This window comes from Paramisgurnus dabryanus, chromosome 14 (assembly GCF_030506205.2).
Source record: "Paramisgurnus dabryanus chromosome 14, PD_genome_1.1, whole genome shotgun sequence".
Taxonomy (NCBI): domain Eukaryota; kingdom Metazoa; phylum Chordata; class Actinopteri; order Cypriniformes; family Cobitidae; genus Paramisgurnus; species Paramisgurnus dabryanus.
This window is the reverse complement of record NC_133350.1, coordinates 16425481-16444795: the sequence shown is the minus strand read 5'-3', so window position 1 is coordinate 16444795 and position 19315 is coordinate 16425481. Positions and strand designations below refer to the sequence as shown.

General features: G+C 37.8%; 2 protein-coding genes across 3 annotated transcripts; both read left to right on the top strand.

The window, feature by feature from the left end:
- The first annotated feature begins 28 nt into the window (after window positions 1-28).
- Window positions 29-13331, top strand: ipo9 (importin 9). The gene is made up of 24 exons (XM_065241296.2): window positions 29-274; window positions 1706-1767; window positions 2070-2156; window positions 2241-2442; window positions 2536-2624; window positions 2711-2797; window positions 3045-3164; window positions 3247-3347; window positions 5368-5426; window positions 6385-6536; window positions 6613-6711; window positions 6794-6900; window positions 6980-7119; window positions 7248-7410; window positions 7523-7749; window positions 7850-7998; window positions 8096-8224; window positions 9192-9467; window positions 9901-10067; window positions 10158-10291; window positions 10444-10563; window positions 10650-10757; window positions 11851-11927; window positions 12404-13331. Exons 1-24 carry the CDS (start codon window positions 109-111, stop codon window positions 12512-12514), a joined length of 3132 nt encoding a protein of 1043 aa, XP_065097368.1. The 5' UTR covers window positions 29-108; the 3' UTR covers window positions 12515-13331.
- An 873-nt stretch (window positions 13332-14204) lies between these two features.
- On the top strand, window positions 14205-19201 carry shisa4 (shisa family member 4). 2 transcript variants are annotated; one of them, XM_065241291.1, is made up of 6 exons: window positions 14205-14439; window positions 15134-15311; window positions 15724-15860; window positions 17405-17584; window positions 17972-18023; window positions 18054-19201. In XM_065241291.1, the coding sequence occupies exons 1-5, from the start codon at window positions 14382-14384 to the stop codon at window positions 18010-18012; spliced, it is 594 nt and encodes a 197-aa protein (XP_065097363.1). In that variant the 5' UTR covers window positions 14205-14381; the 3' UTR covers window positions 18013-18023; window positions 18054-19201. The 2 variants fall into 2 exon arrangements, with proteins under 2 accessions (XP_065097363.1, XP_065097361.1); XM_065241289.1 differs by having other exon boundaries at window positions 17972-19201.
- Window positions 19202-19315: the final 114 nt, after the last annotated feature.

The window sequence follows — 19315 nt, the reverse complement described above, 5'->3', positions numbered from 1 at the left end:
CAGTTCATGGTCTCATAGTCCCTCCCAAAACGTGCAGTGGCGCGCAGTGCATCCTTCCGTCGGGTACCCGGTCATCTCTCCGTTAGCCTTCGCAAGACTGGCGAAAATATGGCGGGTATGAACTCCTCGGGTCCCGGCCCGGTTTCGACTCTCGACCAGGTGGATAAAGGACTGAAGGAGACTCTGATAGACGCACTGACCGCCATTCTGTCCCCGGTGCAAGAAGTGCGCGCTGCGGCGGAGGAGCGTATTAAAGTGCTAGAAGTGACGGAGGGTAAGAACCGACATTAGCTGCTTTAGTGATGTCTTCACAACATGCATGGCACCATGTGAACTACATATTTAAGACATGGACCTTCCAGGACAAGTGTTTTTAAACATTTAAAATGCACATTTGGGGACTTTATAGTGCTATTAGATTGACCATAAGCAGTCGAAGCGCCTCTAACGTGTTGGATTGAATCGAGAAGCCAAAAACATGTGCAATACATCCAGCATGTTCCCACACTTGTAAGAGTTTTAACAAATTAGAAAAGCCTTGTGATATTAAAATACACTACGATGCATTTATCGTTTTTGTTTTTCCGTTTCATTTCTCACTCGCATTATGACAGTAGTCTAATGTTGATGAATAAGTTCTGCTTTCTCCGGTGAAATAATATTATCTGAAAACAATTTATGTGTCGTTCAAATTAAATATTGCAAACCAAACGCGAGATTAAATCAAATTAGTTTGTCTTTTATGTGAATTACTGAAGACAAAACTTCCACCCTGTCTGAACTTTTCCAAGCATGTCAATAATGAATCCGCCGCATCCCTTCTAGCACGGGTGAGAGGGTTTTTTCCCCAATGTACACAGGTGCATAAATCTAGGGATATATGGGATGAATGCAGGCCCAACTTCTTGAAAACATCAGCTTTTTGATTTTATCAATCAGTTAAGTATGGTAAAGAAATGTCTTATCACACTGTTTCTCCACCCAGTTTGGTTAAACCTAAATAAATGCTAGAGAACCTGTTGTATTTTGTATAAGTACTAATAACATAATTTTAAAGGGATAGTTCACCCAAAAATACAAAATTCTGTAATCATTTACTCACTTTCATGTTGTTACGAACTTGCATAAATGTCTTTGTTTTGATGAACACAAAGGAAGATATTTAGAGAAATGTTTGTAACCAAACCTTTTACGGACCCCATTTACTTCTGCAGTAGGCCTATACTTTTTTTTTACCATGGAAGTTAATGGGGTCCACGGACAGTTTGGTTACAAACATTTCTTAAAATATCTTTCTTTGTGCTCATCAGAACAAAGAAATTTCTGCGGGTTTATAACAATATGAAAGTGAGTAAATTATGACATAATTTTCAATTTTTGATGTGATGATGGCAGTCAAAAGCTATGAACCCATTCTTCTTCATGTTGAATGTACTTTTTAACACACCAGGATGGGCTTTGGCCTCACTCGTGTGTGCGCTACTGGGTGTCAGCAGTAACATTGTCTCTGGTCCACCGACTTCTCATTGAGTTAAATCCATGATGAGACACAGCGTTACTGTTATTGTGCTTGATTTGCATACGTTATATATTTTTCTTCACTTTTTGTCTGTACCGTTTTGACTTTAATTCAAATGCACATACCTACTCATGTACTCTCTTTATGTATTTAAGATCATTTTTTAACTACACATCTGTTTCATAGAGTTTGGAGTTCATCTGGCAGAACTTACTGTTGATCCACATGGAGCCCTTGCTATTCGACAAGTAAGAGTGGATCTGATTTTATTTCAAATATGTGACCCTGTCTGTGAAATCCAGGCTAAGATCTTATAATCTAATTATGAGATTAGGTAATGAAAGTGTTCAACCTTTGACATTACCTTACTTAGTCGATATTAAAGTTGTCAAGGTTATATTATCACAGAATATTGTTTTTTTATAAAAATGTGACTTGGCTGGGTCTTCAAAGACAGGGTCACATTTTATGCCACATAAAAAGCATTAAAACTATTATTTGATTCTCTTGTTGATGGAGACCGTTAACTCTCGCTATGTGTCTTTTGCAGCTGGCCTCTGTCATTCTTAAACAGTATGTTGAGACCCATTGGTGCGCCCAGTCAGAGAAATACAGGCCACCAGAGACTACAGAATGGGTAAAAATGTGTGCAGATCATTTTTAATTTGCATTGACACAGTTCAATATTAAAACTTCATGTGTTTCCTCCTTTGTATCTCAGGCCAAAGCAGCAATTCGTGAATTGTTGCCGAGTGGATTGCGAGAGGCCATCAGTAAGGTTCGCTCTAGCGTAGCCTATGCTGTGTCAGCTATAGCACACTGGGATTGGCCTGAGGCTTGGCCTGGGCTTTTTAAGCTCCTCATGGACATGCTGGCCAGTGGAGATGTTAATGCTGTGCATGGTGCCATGCGGGTCCTTACAGGTAATGTGTCTGAGCCTCTACACCAAATGATGATAATGATGGCACAACATTACTGTGCCACCGTGAAATGATACTTGATGTTGCGCATTACAGAATTTACCCGAGAGGTGACCGATGTACAGATGCCAGACGTTGCACCAGTCATTTTGCCTCAGATGTACAAGATTTTTACCATGGCAGAGGTATTTTATTCAGTTGCTTGAAATGAATTATGTATGTTACTGCATGTTAAAGCACTGTTGTGTTTTTATTATTTGTCATTTCACAGGTTTACAGTATTCGTACCCGATCCAGAGCAGTTGAGATCTTTACCACCTGTGCCAATCTTATCTGTGCTATTGATGAGGTAGCAAAGGTAAATTTGAGTAAAATACTATTTAGGCAGGGTTAAAACGGTGTCAATGATGTACTTAAGCCACCGCTCATAGCCCCGCCCATAACACATTCACATGCATCCTTCAGGTTATAGCTGAGCAGAGAATGCTGCCTAATTCTCCAAGATTTTAATAACTTATTTGATTTTCTTTCAAATTTTTTTGTGTGGTTAATATCACATTTTTCTGCCTTTACAGGGACTTTAAACATGTCACATTTTATTCTAGGGTGCTGCCAATACTCTGATTTTCCCAGTGGTGCAGCAGTTCACTGAAGCCTTTATACAGGCCTTGCAGATACCCGATGGACCCACTTCAGACAGTGGATTAAAAATGGAAGTGCTGAAGGTGAGAGGCTGTTCCTTGTAGCAGAACATTACTCAATTATTTCTTAAAAAGCAATCAGATGCTATTTTGTATTTCTTTATAGGCAGTAACAGCTCTGGTAAAGAACTTTCCCAAACCGATGGTGTCCTCCATGCAGCAGATACTTCCCATTGTGTGGAATACCTTGACAGAGAGCGCCTCTTTATATCCATTTATGAAGATAATATATAATGCACGAGTACTAAAGAGGGTGTGCACGTGACATCACCTTCAGCGAAAGTGACTGCATTTACGAGTGGCAAAAGACAGAGCGGCAGAATTTGTGTACAATGTGAAATCAGGGAAAACACGTGTAAATTGGAAAAAGCTGTTGTGCGATAGACTGTACGAACAGATTTAACAAGAATTCGGAGCTATCGTTTTACAGGCTGCCAAAAAACACAGAAAAGAGAAGTAAATAGATTGTTAATGCCAACGTCCACTGACCACAGGTGGGTTGACAAGTTGCTAGGCTAGGGTCACTATCAAGCAAAGGTGGACACTACTTAAGTATTTTACTTTCTACTTAAAAGTATTTTTTTAAGTATTTGTGTTTTATCAGTGTTTTTCTTTGGAAAACATACTGTCCAAAGCATATTGTCATAATTTTTACTCTATTACATAAATACAAGTTTTTGTTTTACATGTAATATTTAAGTACATTAACGTACCTTTACTCAAGTAAAAGTACACAATTTGTATGTAATTAAGTATTAAATAAATTGTAATTATTCATTATAAAAGAATACACATTATGATTCTATGTTTTAGAACATGGGTCTTCAACCGGGGGTCCGTGACGGAACTGCAGGGGGTCCGCCAAATGATGTTTAACGACAAGCTATTTTTTGCTTAAAACGTAAAATATATGTACAAAACGTTACATGTCCCCTTTAAGTTGTGCACGTGCGTGGCCGCATAGGTTTGAAGGCGCGCGTTCAGTTTAGCCAGTGGACCAAAATACAATATCTAAAGATTATAAATGTCCACTCAGGAAGCAGCAGTAGCGATAGAAAAGTCATCATAAAACAGGTAAATCTTATGTGTGTCTTTCTTTCAGAATGTCATTTTAGAATCATTGCGACATGTTGTCTCATCTATATTTCTGAACTTGGACGTACGGCTGTTTCACGCGGTTCAGATTTAAAGCGCTAATTCAACAGGCAAATGACACCACACCACAAAACTATTGCTCGCATTTAAAAATTAATGAAACGCGCGCCGTGATGATGCTTTGTGCAAGATTCAGAGTCAGGTTGAAATCCGCCTCTCAAAAAGTTTCCCCAAAGAGATGCGCTCGGACTCGTTGCATGTTGTTCTCCTGAGTCTGATATGAAGCTATACAGAAAATAAACCTGCTTTACTTAAACTTGTGACAATGATGATACACGAGAAAGGCATCAGAACTCAGAATTATGAAGTAGCACAAACTCTATCCCCACCAGAATAGACAGTCTTTGTGCCATTCACCATGATTAATCTTCTTTATAAACTGAAAGCCCTTGTCCAATTCACAGTAAAATTAAAATATATTACACTGCAAATACCTTAAAATAATATTATATTATTATTATTATATTAATATAAAAACTAAATCTACTTTAACAAAAAAATTATGCATGTTAATAGTATGGCTGTGTGACAATATGGTTTGTTTCTATTTATAAAACAGTTCCAGTCCTTGATTCTGATTGGTCATCAGTTGTACTTTACTCCACTTTGCGTTGTGCCTAATACGAAAAGGCAGCCTTTCGTACCTTACTGCTTACTTAAATATCTCTGTTTTACACATTTAGTATTAGTCTAAGGGGTCCCCGACCCAAAAAACGTTGAAGACCCCTGTTTTAGAATGTAGTGAAGTAAAATGTTTCCCAGGACAAACAACCCAATAAAGCACAGATGCTTGGAAAATGTAACTAATGTAACTAAGTATTGTCCATCTTTGCTATCAAGTCCAACTAAATTCAATTTAAGCTGATAATAGTCAGTTTTACTGGCATTTTCGCAGCAGTCGCTATGAAAACCAACCATTTTGTTGAATGTTTGCCACTCCACAGGGCGTGATCACATGGAAAGGTGATGTCAATGCATACTCTCTATTGTCAGATAAATCTAACCTGTTATTGATATGTCTTATAAGTTTGAAGTCACATTAGTAAGAGTATTTTCCTTAATAAAACTTTACTTATGTTAGAACTGAGGTTAACTACACAGAAGAAGTAGATGATCCGGTTGACTCAGATGGTATGTAGTCCTTTTTAAATTATACAATAGTGCTGTTGGTTAGTAGCCTTGTTTTTATAAGGTTTAATTACATAGAATTTATGTTTAATTAATGTATTTTTATAAAATGTCATACAACTTGGGTCCCTGGCACCATCTGCCACCCCATGAAAAAGCCCTGAAAGTGGTGGCCCATGAGTGGTGGCTTATATCCGAGTGAAACAGCTTCTGAAATGAAATAAGGCAGGGCTGAATGTAAATTTGTCCATTGAGATCTAATTGGATCATTTTCGTTTGAAGTTGGGTCATGTTGCTAATTGCTGCGATCTTCTCCCGGACCCCGCCCACCTGCCATACTATATGACCGGAAGTAAAGCGAGATCATTTTGAGGAGGGGAGAAGATTTTCATTTTTGATTAAAGATTATGAGGGCACATGAATAAAAAAAAAAATAATGAAGCTCACAAATAAGTGATTTGTAAAAAATGCCACAATATTCCAAAACAAATGACAGTTTTTCATTTTATTTAAAGGGGACATATCATGAAAATCTGACTTTCATGTTTAAGTGATATATTTGGGTCCCCATTGATTCTATCAACCTTGAAAATGTGAAAAAGATCAACCCAGTAACTTCGTTTTGGTAAACAAATAGGTCATTGAAATTTGGCTCCCCTTGTGATGTCAGAAGGGGATAATACCAGGAATTAATCTGCAGTATCCAGCCACGGCACTCCCATTTAGTGTAGAGATCAGATCATTTGCATTTTAAAGGGCACACCCAAAAACTACACATTTTTGCTCACACCTACAAAGTGGCAATTTTAACATGCTATAATAAATGATCTATGGAATATTTTGAGCCAAAACTTCACATATGTACTCTTGACATGTTAAAAAGTCTTGTGATTTACTTTAAAATTTCTTGTCATACTTTATGGAGCACAGGGCTTTATTAACAAGTTTTTTTCATGTACAGGTGAGGTCCTAGGTTTTGAGAACTTGGTGTTCAGCATATTTGAGTTTGTCCACACACTGCTGGAGAACAAGAAGTTCAAGAGCACAGTGAAGAAAGCTCTACCAGAGCTAATTTATTACATCATTCTCTACATGCAGATCACTGAAGATCAGGTTAGTGTGCCGTGTGAGTGCTCGTCTCGCATCCTGTGGTTTTTCTGCAGTTTTCTTCATCTTCTTCATCTTATAGATCAAGGTGTGGACAGCCAATCCACAGCAGTTTGTTGAGGATGAAGATGATGATACTTTCTCTTACTCGGTTCGGATATCAGCACAGGATCTGTTGCTGGTGAGAACTCTGAGCACTTGATATTTGCAGGTTAAAATGTCCAGAATACTCGACTAAATTATTTAATTTTCTCCTCCATCAGGCTGTGGCTGCAGAGTTTCAGAACGAGAGCGCTGCTGCTTTAGCCGCGGCTGCAACTCGGCACCTCCAGGAGGCAGAGCAGGCCAAGAACACCGGCAGTGAACACTGGTAAAACATTAGATGACCATTTCTTTATAGTCTTTTTTCAGTATGTAGTTTGCATTGATATCTCTCCACGCATGTGCAGGTGGAAGGTGCATGAAGCTTGCATGCTAGCACTGGGGTCGGTCAAGACGATCATCACGGAAAATGTAAAGAATGGCCGTATTCAGTTTGATATGCACGGGTTCCTTGCAAGTGTCATCCTTGCTGACCTCAACTTACCAGGTAAGTCTCTTCTACACTTTCATAATTAGTCAGTCTTGAACCTGAAAATTGGTTTTTAGAGAGGTCTGGTCTTATTTTATAGATTTATTTATACAGTGAGAGTAATTTAGAATATTTTCACCTCCCAGCGGCCTCTCCATTCCTGTTGGGTCGGGCCTTGTGGGCAGCCAGTCGTTTCACAGCGGCGATGTCCCCAGAACTCATCCAGCAATTTCTTCAAGCCACTGTGAGCGGCTTGCATGAGAGCCAGCCGCCATCTGTTCGTATCTCTGCTGTGAGAGCTATCTGGGGGTAATTTTCTCAATTTCATTTAAAACTATGTAGTTGTGTGACTTTAGAATGCCATGATGTACTTTCATTACATTAAGCTTCCAGTGACATCAGCCCTATACCTGTTTTTTAGGTACTGTGATCAGCTGAAGCTATCTGACAGTACCCACGTCCTGCAGCCGTTCTTGCCCAGCATCTTGGAAGGTTTGGTGCAGCTTGCGGCTCAGTTCAGCTCTGAGGTCCTGACTCTAGTTATGGAGACCCTTTGTATTGTTTGTACAGTGGATCCTGCTTTTACCACGAGCGCTGAGAATAAGATCTGCCCTCTCACCATCGCCATCTTTCTTAAGTACAGCAACGGTACAGTATGTTTTATTTTATATTTGTGGCCACCAGCCAGTATCTTTGCATTTGGAGATTACTTGGGTCTCATCAGTTATCTCTTATAATTTTCTGTTAGATCCTGTTGTCGCATCTTTAGCGCAGGACATCTTTAAGGAGCTTGCTCAAATCGAAGCCTGCCAAGGACCAATGCAAATGCGCCTCATTCCTACTCTTGTTAGCATCATGCATGCACCACCTGATAAAATCCCATCTGGCCTTTGTGCTGTAGGTTAAACTACTCTGTTTGTTGTCTCTCTCTCTTTTTTATTCTGCACTGTTGTTTTTCTTTTGTAATTGTGGTTGTAATATATTGATGTTACAGACATCGATAGACATCTTGACTACAGTTGTTCGCAACACCAAGCCACCATTGTCCGACTTGCTCGTGTGCCAAGGTTTTCCTGCCGTGGCCCAGTGCACACTACGTACAGATGATAACACCACAATGCAGGTAACTTTGATTTTCTAAATTTACACTCTAAAGGGATAGTTCGGCCAAAAATGATATTAAACCCATGATTTACTCACCCCCAAGCTGTCCGAGTTGCATATGTCCATCGTTTTTCAGACAAACACATTTTTGGGTATTTTAGAAAATGTTTTAGATCTTTCAGTTGATTAAATGTTATGTTACGGGGTCAACCAATAGTCCACGACCTTCAAGTCCAAAAAAGTGCGTCCATCCTTCACAAATTAAATCCAAACGGCTCCAGGATGATAAACAAAGGTTTTCTGAGGGTAATCCGTGCGATGTTGTTGTAGAAATATCCTGGAGCCGTTTGGATTTAATTTGTGAAGGATGGACGCACTTTTTTGGACTTGAAGGTCGTGGACTATTGGTTGACCCCGTAACATTACATTTAATCAACTGAAAGATCTAAAACATTTTCTAAAATATCCGAAAATGTGTTTGTCTGAAAAACGATGGACATATGCAACTCGAACAGCTTGGGGGTGAGTAAATCATGGGTTTAATATCATTTTTGGCCAAACTATCCCTTTAAAGGTACTACGTGTGTATTTTAGCGGTGAATTGCAACAAATGGCTCAGTCCACAACGGTATCCACCACAGGACAAACATGTCATTGTTGGATGCAATATACTGTCGAAACGCGCTCTGTATAGCAGTTTGTTCATTTAAGGCTACTATAGGCACATGGTGGCTCAAAATGGCGACTTCCATGTAAGGGGACCCGCAGTGTATGTACATAGAAATGGCTTGATCTGAGGAAAAACATAACATTTAATTATGTAAAGGGTTTACACACCTCTGAAAATATAGTTATGTATATTATATATAATTTCTGTCAATAGATCCTTTAAAAATCTATGCACTGCACCTTTAAGAAAGTTATTGATAAACCATTAAAGAGGTTCAATTTCTGTATTGTCTTACTGGTATTGATGGTTTTCCCAGAATGGTGGCGAATGCTTGAGAGCATATGTCTCTGTGGGACTGGAACAAATCGCTCAATGGCAAGACGATCAAGGCCACAGTGGGGTTTGGTACGTCATGCAGGTGGTCAGTCAGCTCCTGGACCCTCGCACATCCGAATTCACCGCTGCTTTTGTGGGTCGCCTGGTGTCCACTCTTATCGCTCGGGCCGGTACTCAGTTGGCTGATCAGCTGGACCAAATACTGCGTGCTATCCTCAGCAAAATGCAACAAGCAGAGACCCTCAGTGTGATGCAGGTGTGTGAGTGGCACGTCACCCAGAAATGAAGCTGTATATACTCATCCTTATGTTGTTATTTATTAAAGATGTCAATTTAAATGGGAAAAAATATAACCAAGGCCATATTACTAATGTACTATTGGCATTCTGAAAATATAAGAGGGCTATACATGAGAAATGGGCTGAAATTGAAAGTTATTATTCAAAGAAAGTCTTCACAAATACACCTTTTGGATCTCAGTGACATCAAAAATGTGGTCACTATATCATGATTTTTTTTGTAAAAAGCAACACTTGCATTTATGTTTAATGAAAAATGCATACAGGTTAGGAATTACATTATGGTGGGTGAAGCATGTTAAGGATGTGTTTGCTTAAATTTTTTTACTTGGGCATCTAAATTCTCTTGCTGGCGGGAAGTGTGAAACATGTTCACGCTCTTTATTTTAGTCCCTGATCATGGTTTTCGCCCACCTGGTTCATTCGCAATTGGAGCCACTGCTGGAATTCCTATGTAGTCTTCCGGGTCCCACAGGGAAACCTGCCCTAGAGTTTGTCATGGCTGAGTGGATGAGTCGCCAGCATCTGTTTTATGGCCAGTATGAAGGCAAAGTCAGGTGAGGCTTTCCAATGTTTTCAGCAGCTTGTTAAAAGAGCTGTTCGATCTTCCATTGAGATAACACTGGGTTTGGTTGTTCTGTCCGCAGCGCTGTTGCTTTGTGTAAACTGCTTCAGCACGGCCTCAACACAAATGACAAGCGCCTCCAAGATATTGTCGTCAAAGGAGATGAAATTTTTAATCCAGATGAGGGCATTTGTACACGTTCCAAATCGGCTAAGAGTGAGCCTTTCACTTTTTTTTTCATTTTTGACATGACCTTACTTAATCGATATTAAAGATATCAAGGTTATATTTTTACCGAATGTTTTTTTTTACATTATGTAGGATGAATTTATTTTTAAATCATAATGGTTGTTTTCCTCTTACCTCAGACCCACAGCGGTGGACCAACATTCCTTTGCTGGTAAAGATCTTTAAACTCATTGTGAATGAGCTATCTTCTGTCGTGGAGGCTAACGCAAACAGAGCAAATCCAGCTGACTGGAGCCAAGGTATGGGGTTATGTGACTGGCCCTTATATTAATAGTGAAATGTTCGACAGTGCTGGACAATTTAGAAATGTTTGGTTGCTTTGCAGACTCTGGAGGAATGTGGGATGATGTGGCGGAGGAGGATGACGATGATGATGAAGATGAAGGGCTAGCAGGACAGCTTCTCTCTGATCTCATTGCCTCTAACAAATATGGTATGTTTTGGTATAACTTATAAAGATAAAACAGAGTTTGTCCTGGCAGGAAAGTTGAGTTTTTTTCCAGAGTCAAAACAGCTGCAAGTTCTAATATTTAATAAATGTCGCTAGTTTTGCTGATTAAAAATTATTTAAAGGGATAGTTCACCCAAAAATGAAAATAATGTCATTAATGACTCACCCTCATGTCGTTCCAAACTCGGAAGACCTCCGTTCATCTTCGGAATACAGTTTAAGATGTTCTATATTTAGTCCTAGAGCTTGTTGACCCTTCATTGAAAATCTATGTATGGTATACTGTCCATGTCCAGAAAGGTAATAAAAACATCATCAAAGTAGTCCATGTGACATCAGTGGGTCAGTTAGAATGTGTTGAAGCATCGAAAAACATTTTGGTCCAAAAATAACAAAAATTACGACTTGATTCAGCATTGTCTGCTCTTCCGCGTCTGTTGTGAAGCGCATGAGCGAGACTAAAGTCACGTGATTGCAGTGATGCGGATGACGTGTTATCCTCAGACAAGTTTTTTTTCAAACGTACAGCATGTGTCTCCCTCAGACTATAAACAAAGCTCAGACGCACCAAAAAAAAACCCAGCTGGGGCGCACCAGATAACACGTCAGCCGCGTCATATGTTATTCGCGTCACTGCAGTCACGTTACTTTAGTTTCGCGAATGCACTTCACAACAGAACCGGAAAAGAAGACGATGCTGAATAAAGTCGTATTTTTGTTATTTTTAGACCAAAATGTATTTTCGATGCTTCAACACATTTTAACTGACCCACTGATGTCACATGGACTACTTTAATGATGTTTTTATTACCTTTCTGGACATGGACAGTATACCGTACATAGATTTTCAATGAAGGGTCAGCAAGCTCTAGGACTAAATATAAAACATCTTAAACTGTGTTCCGAAGATGAACGGAGGTCTTATGAGTTTGGAATGACATGAGGGTGAGTCTTTAATGACATTATTTTCATTTTTGGGTGAACTATCCCTTTAAGAGAACTTGATGAGGTAACTGGGGTGTGCTGGTAAAAGCTTTTTCTACGATCCATATCAATTACTACATTTTCCCCCCAGATGATGATTATTTTGAGGATGATGATGAAGAAGATCCAGATGCTCTAAAAGATCCTATATATCAAATTGACCTCCAGGTAAGCTTTTTAATCATTATTTTATTGCTGTGTTACTTTTCCTTGTAGTAGTCAAGTTGCTTTTGAATTGTGAAGTTGAATTTACTATTGTTTTAAGTACACTGAAAAAAAGATTAATTGAATTTACTCAATTTTTTTAAGGTAAGTGGTTGCAATCAATTTATTTAAGCTACATTTAAACAAAAGTTTTATATTTTATTTTACTTTACTAATCTTTTTTGTTTAAATGTAGCTTAAATAAATTGATTGCAACTACTTACCTTAAAAAAATTGAGTAAATTCAATGAATCTTTTTTTTTTCAGTGTATATGTAGTGCTTACAGCATGAATACACAACATATATACAATATGAAGTAAAATGCATAGCTATAAAGAAAAAACAAAATGAAAATGAATACATTTGTACTTATATGTTAATTAAAATATAACTCCGTATTTTATTCTACTATACGCTTATATTATTTGTCTCTCTGCAGGCTTATCTAACAGATTTCCTCACCCAGTTTGCCCAACAACCATGCTATAGTATGTTTTCAAGCCACTTGAATGAAGTAGAGCGAAGTGCCTTGCAGTCCATCGGTATATGACCTGTATCGCTACCTGACATCAGCTCCTTGTCCTCGTTTCAGTCTTTACCACTCGGTCATCTTTTTCGATTTTGAACATTTTGAGTGGCCTTGGAAAGCTTCTTGGACAGCGCTCTTGTTCCACGACCCAAAAAAGGACTAGTCTGAGGAGTTTACATGCCTCTCCCTGTTTTATTTAGGGAAGAAATGGACATTAATTTTCTGAGAGAAAAACAGGGACGAGGGCCAGATTGTTGGCACAGAAAATGGGACTATGTTGGGTTTAAAATTAATGTCACAGTTGTCAAAAACACTACTGTGCTTTGGTAGATTTGTCTGGTGTGATGGAGTTGAGACATTTTTGAAAAGGGACTAATAACAGTATAGGAATGGTTTAAACGTATCAGCTGTTGTTTCTCTGTTCCTTTTCACTTTACTAAATCATGTGGGTTACAAATTCTTCCTGTAGAGGAAGGAAATAGACTTCTGACAGATGAATTTAAACTTTAAAAAAAGTTGGAACTGTTGGCGGCCTTATTAAAAATATCCATGTTGTTTGTCATTACGTTGTCTTATAAGCATGGTCTCTATGTCTACACTGTCCTGGGTGAGCATGAAAAATTCAGTGTTACCATGGTGATCATACAGTTTATAAGTAACACTGTCCACATCAGAGTATGAGAATAAAATTCATAATAAAAGGCCAAAAATAAGGGTCTAATTTTTAAAAATTAGCTTTTCTGGTTTCCACATTTGTCGTTTTGCTTATACATCTGTGTAACTTGAATCTTTTATTATTTTACAGTGAACACAATCTATAAATAAATCCTATGCATTAGCTGAATAGTTTTATATTTATATTAATATAAAAAATATTAGCACACTATATGCATTTTACTGTTACTGTTGTTTAAGCATATGTTAGCCATGTATGGGTTTTCAATATGCCAGAATTTATAATAGTTTTGTTATAAACTGATTCCTCTGTATTTTAAATGGATACTTTTAGTTTTTATATAGTGTGATTTCCCTCATAAAAAATTGTGTAATTTACTTTTGTATTTACCGTGTAAACTAGTTTAAAAAAATCCTATTTTTAAACTTGTCTATAATTTATAGTAAATATTAATACTACAGTATTTACCACAGTTTATTATGAATTTACTTCAGTTAATATTAACACTATATTAATTATACGTAATTTCTATAAAGTACTACAGTACAATTTGATGTAAAACCTAATTTATAATCTTATTTTATTTGAGTAAAATCAAAGTTATCAGTGCACTGAGTAAGTATTCGGTAATAGGAGTAAAAACGTGACAATCAGAAACCAATGACTTAAATTTTATTTTTATATTGTATTTTTTTATACTGTAACGTTATACCATTTTCGTAAAGATTTAATGTATTAATATATATAAACTATAAATATAAAATATATATAAATATAAACTGCGAAGAGGCTGAGAGTCGCGGGTGTCTGCTTTACGCTGATACAGTGTTGTTTTCTGTATTAATTTAGCATGTAGATAGCATAGATATCGGAAAAATGTCATTATTTTCGACTTTATGCGTCGCTGCGAACAGTGCGCAAACCGAATAGCGCATGACATCATAGTGCCGCGAGACCGAATCGAATGCTGCGCTTTCGAAATGCTCTCGCGTTACCTTCATTCAACGCCGCATGAAGGCGAAGAGGCTGGTGCTGAAGATTTGGGTTTACCGACCTCCCGGCGCGTCACGTCACGGACGATGTGTCATTCGACACAGATCGCATGTTGATCACGAAGCTACTACGATTACGCATCGTTTAAAGTTTTATTTTTTAACAATGCAGCTGTAAGCATATTTCGTCAGATTTAACGGATAGTGTTCTGGAAGAAGTATGTCCTTGTACGCCGTTATTCCACCTGTCCTCTGTATTATTTTCTCAGCCTGGCAGGGTAAGTCCATATAACAGCTATAGTTTCTGGATAGGCCTTGTTAGAGAAATTACAGTGAAAGGGATTTACTATTGTTGTTACATAATGGTAAACATGTATCTTTTTAAACATTTCACTGTTCGTATTGTTTTTCGTCATGAAGACATCTGTAGCCTTTTTATAGTGTAGCGTCTATATATATACTAATCTGGTCTCTGTATATTTGTTGTATAGAAATATGTTTCAAACCATATAGATGTAAGGTCACATAAGACTGCATTTGTTTTCTCGTGCATTCTGTAAGTGTAGGTGGGTCACTCACTGCAGAACCAGTAGCTTAATCCTAATACAAGTTGAGACCTTTACGCAGGTGCTTTCTGACCCACATTTTTATTAATGTAGATAAAAACAAAATATATATAGATATTTATTCAGAGCTGTATTGTGACCATTTTTAGTTATGATCAGGTTGTATGCTGTAGTATTTAAATAAATGTATGAGTGTCCAATCATTTTCATTTTATAAAATGTTATACCCAAGTTTTAATATTTAATTTTTTTAATTATATTTTATGATACAATATTTGTCCTTTATGTTATACCGTTGAAGGTTTAACCTTTTCAGTTGATAGAGCATTAACAGTTTTTTCCAACTTTTATATTGAGCAATGTGTTCTGGTTTGCCACTATTGTTTATTTGACTGTGTGTGTGCAGTGGGCGCAGATGAGGACTGTTTGTGGTATGTGGACAAAAATGGTACCTGGCACAATGGTTTTGACTGCCCACTCATAACGTTCTGCTGTGGGAACTGTCATCACCGTTACTGCTGCCTGGATGGCTTCAAGATGATCACAGAGGCAGGACAGAAACGCTGCATGCTGTTCCATCTCAGGTACATATGAGTGCATACTAATGACATGAGCCAGGTTAGTTAACCCAAATAAATAAAACCATTAACAATATGGAGGCTTATGCTGAAGGCTTGAGATCATTATGCAGGTTTAGATGTGTAGCTAATTGTGTGCATAATAGATTATATTTATTAATATATTTTTATGATTTATTTAATTTATTTATTCATTTTATTAGATTGTTTATTTCCCAGACACCAGACGACCCCGGGCCTGATCCGCACCGGAGCTGCTGACTTTGGCGCGGTTCTGGCCCAGAGTTGTTTGGGTTTAGGCCTTATTGCTGATTGCTTGCCTTAATGGATATTATTATTTTTACCCCAAACTTAACTGCTGGTCAACATTTAAACATTTATGTCTCTCTCTCGCTCTGTCTCTCTGTCTTTCTCTCAGCCCCTCCACTATAGCTGGCATTGCTTCATCCATCCTGCTTTTTGTGGCTGCCATAGCAACCATGGTCTGTTGCTTCATGTGTTCTTGCTGTTATCTGTACCAGCGTCGACAGCAACTTGGTCGAACACCTTATGAAGGTAAACACAACACAAACAGTTCACCATCTATCTAAATTATATTGTTATAAATATGGAAATACTACTTTTTATCATTTATTTTAAAATACTATAATTACACATAAAGATGTGTAACATAAATCTGATGTTTTTTCTGTTCTTGTATTAGTTATTATGTTGCACTGTTTGTTAACATACATATACACTCACCTAAAGGATTATTAGGAACACCTGTTCAATTTGTCATTAATGCATTTATCTAGTCAACCAATCACATGGCAGTTGCTTCAATGCATTTAGGGGTGTGGTCCTGGTCACGACAGTCTCCTGAACTCCAAACTGAATGTTAGAATGGGAAAGAAAGGGGATTTAAGCAATTTTGAGCGTGGCCTGATTGTTGGTGCTAGACGGGCCGCTCTGAGTATTTCACAATCTGCTCAGTTACTGGGATTTTCACGCACAACCATTTCTAGGGTTTACAAAGAATGGTGTGAAAAGGGAAAAACATCCAGTATGCGGCAGTCCTGTGGGCGAAAATGCCTTGTTGATGCTAGAGGTCAGAGGAGAATGGGCCGACTGATTCAAACTGATAGAAGAGCAACTTTGACTGAAATAACCACTTGTTACAACGAGGTATGCAGCAAAGCATTTGTGAAGCCACAACACGCACAACCTTGAGGCGGATGGACTACAACAGCAGAAGACCCCATCTCCACTACAAATAGGAAAAAGAGGCTACAATTTGCACAAACTCAACAAAATTGGACAGTTAAAGACTGGAAAAATGTTGTCTGGTCTGATGAGTCTCGATTTCTGTTGAGACATTCAGATGGTAGAGTCAGAATTTGGCGTAAACAGAATGAGAACATGGATCTATCATGCCTTGTTACCTCTGTGTATGTTGGTGGTGGTGGTGTAATAGTGTGGGGGATGTTTTCTTGGCACACTTTAGGCCCCTTAGTGCCAACTGGGCATCATTGAAATGCCACAGCCTACCTGAGCATTGTTTCTGACCATGTCCACCCCTTTATGACCACCATGCACCCATCCTCTGATGGCTACTTCCAGCAGGATAATGCACCATGTCACTAATCTCAAATCATTTCAAATTGGTTTCTTGAACATGACAATGAGTTCACTGCACTAAAATGGCCCCCACAGTCACCAGATCTCAACCCAATAGAGCATCTTTGGGATGTGGTGGAACGGGAGCTTCGTGCCCTGGATGTGCATCCCACAAATCTCCATCAACTGCAAGATGCTATTCTATCAAAATGGGCCAACATTAAAGAATGCTTTCAGCACCTTGTTGAATCAATGCCACTTAGAATTAAGGCAGTTCTAGACTGAGGGCGAAAGGGGGTCAAACGCAGGATTAGTATGGTGTTCCTAATAATCCTTTAGGTGAGTGTATACTTTTACTGGAATACTATTTTTATGCCTGAGGCTGACTTTTTTAACTTTTGTCTATGTTATGCACCCGAAGAGATGCATGCATGAACAACTGTGCATCTCTGAGGGGGAAAAAAACAAAAATCAACTTCTAACATGAGCCTCGATTTCAGCTCAGCACATTCCTATGGCAAGTTATCCTGTGGAGCCCATGTATGATGCTTATGGTAAACCTGTTGGACATCCTGATTACCATGGTTATCCAATGGCGCCGCAGTATCCTGGTGTCCCTCAGCAGTATCCCATGATGCCCCAGGGTCCTTATCCTCCTGATGCAGGATACAGCCAAGCAGGTAGAAGATTACGCTCTTTTAAATATCATATAGTGGTTAAAGAAACATAACATGATTACTTGCATAGTACAGCTGACGGAATGATAATAGCCTTCTATTATTTATGACCCTGTCTGTGAAGTCCAAACTAAAGTCATATTTTTGTTATTTATTGTTTTCAATATGATGTAAAGAGCATTCTGTGAAAATATAACCTTGATATCTTTAATATTGATGTCAAAGATTAAAATAAAGTTGAAACCAATGATTGAAATAAAACTTTGATACTTTGTTTATTTGGTTAAGTGTTTGAAAAAACTGTTTGGGGGCGTAACAGTATGGATAAATTTTTCTTAAACAATAGTGATTTGTTTTCAAAATAACTAACTGTTCCTTTATTTTTTTCAGCTCCTCCACCATACTCCCCTTCCCAGTACCCAGGGCACTGAGAAAGCTCTCTAAGCAGTGAAGGATATCCCATAAAGTGGCTCCATGGGTGCCACTGACTTTTCTGAATCCCTAGTATGAGAAGCACTTTTAAATTGATTTGTGTTTTTATTTTTTTGTGAAGTAAAGCATGAACTGAACCTGGATTGCCTCACATTGGAGTGTTTCCTTGTTTGATGTACAGCTTTCACATATCTCCAACTTAATTAAAGCTACTCACAGACTCAAAAGACATTAAACAGACTGGATCGCTTTGCTGTATGTGCCATTATGTTTTTTCATACTCCCGAAATGGAAAGTAAAGAATGATTTTTTTCACTGAAGATGACCTGAAATATACAGAAGACACAAGAGGTTGGCAGTTTTGACTTGTTATCTGTTTAACCAAATAAGAGATCGTATTAAACTGTAAATGAAATATTATGTAAATAAGAGATAACTTATAAAAAGAAAGATTTTCAGTTTCCACAGTAAACCAGCCAAAACTTTATGATGTTCTTTATGCGGCATTTGCAGTATGAACTGTCCGGAGTTACGTTTGTATCTTGCCTTTAGATTATACATTTTAGGCTTTACATTATGAATGGTGGCAATGAAGGTCATTCTGTAAGATGTAATGTTAACCCCACTTTGTTTAGCATGTCTTTAAAGATATCTGATACCAACCAAGCCAGCTATGAAGGAAACCAGAGGAATGTTTGCATTCTGTATTTCTTTTTTATTATTATTTTATGATAACTTTCTTTATAGGCCTCTCAGAGACAGATTTGTAACGTTTATGACTCATTAAAAGGGTGAATTGAATGATTGTTTTTAATATTAAAACATTTGTCAGATTTTAATTTAGAAATTATTTCTACTACCTCCTCATCTCATACCAGTAAAATTAGTTGTGATGGTTTGTTGAAGAACATGTACGCTATTTAAATTAATTGTATAGTAAACAGAGTTGTTTTGCTATGTACAGCATATGCTAATGTATTTGTCAGTTCGGAATGTGAAGTGCAAATAAGAAAAAGATCAAAGATACATTTTTACAATGGTGAAAAGTAACAATTATTTTAAACTTGGAATAAACATAAACAATGCTAGTGTTTGCACTAATTTTGCCATGAGAGAGGTCTAATTGATAATCCTGGATGAGAAGTGTTGCGTAATTCACTTTTTACAATAAAAAAGACTTGACTTTTATTGTCTTTTTTTGCTGTACCTGAAATCAACCTTTGACCTATGCAGTATTAATAAGCTATACTTTTTATTTTTTTTAATTCTTTTCACTGTCAGAAAAAAATGGTCCTAAGCTGC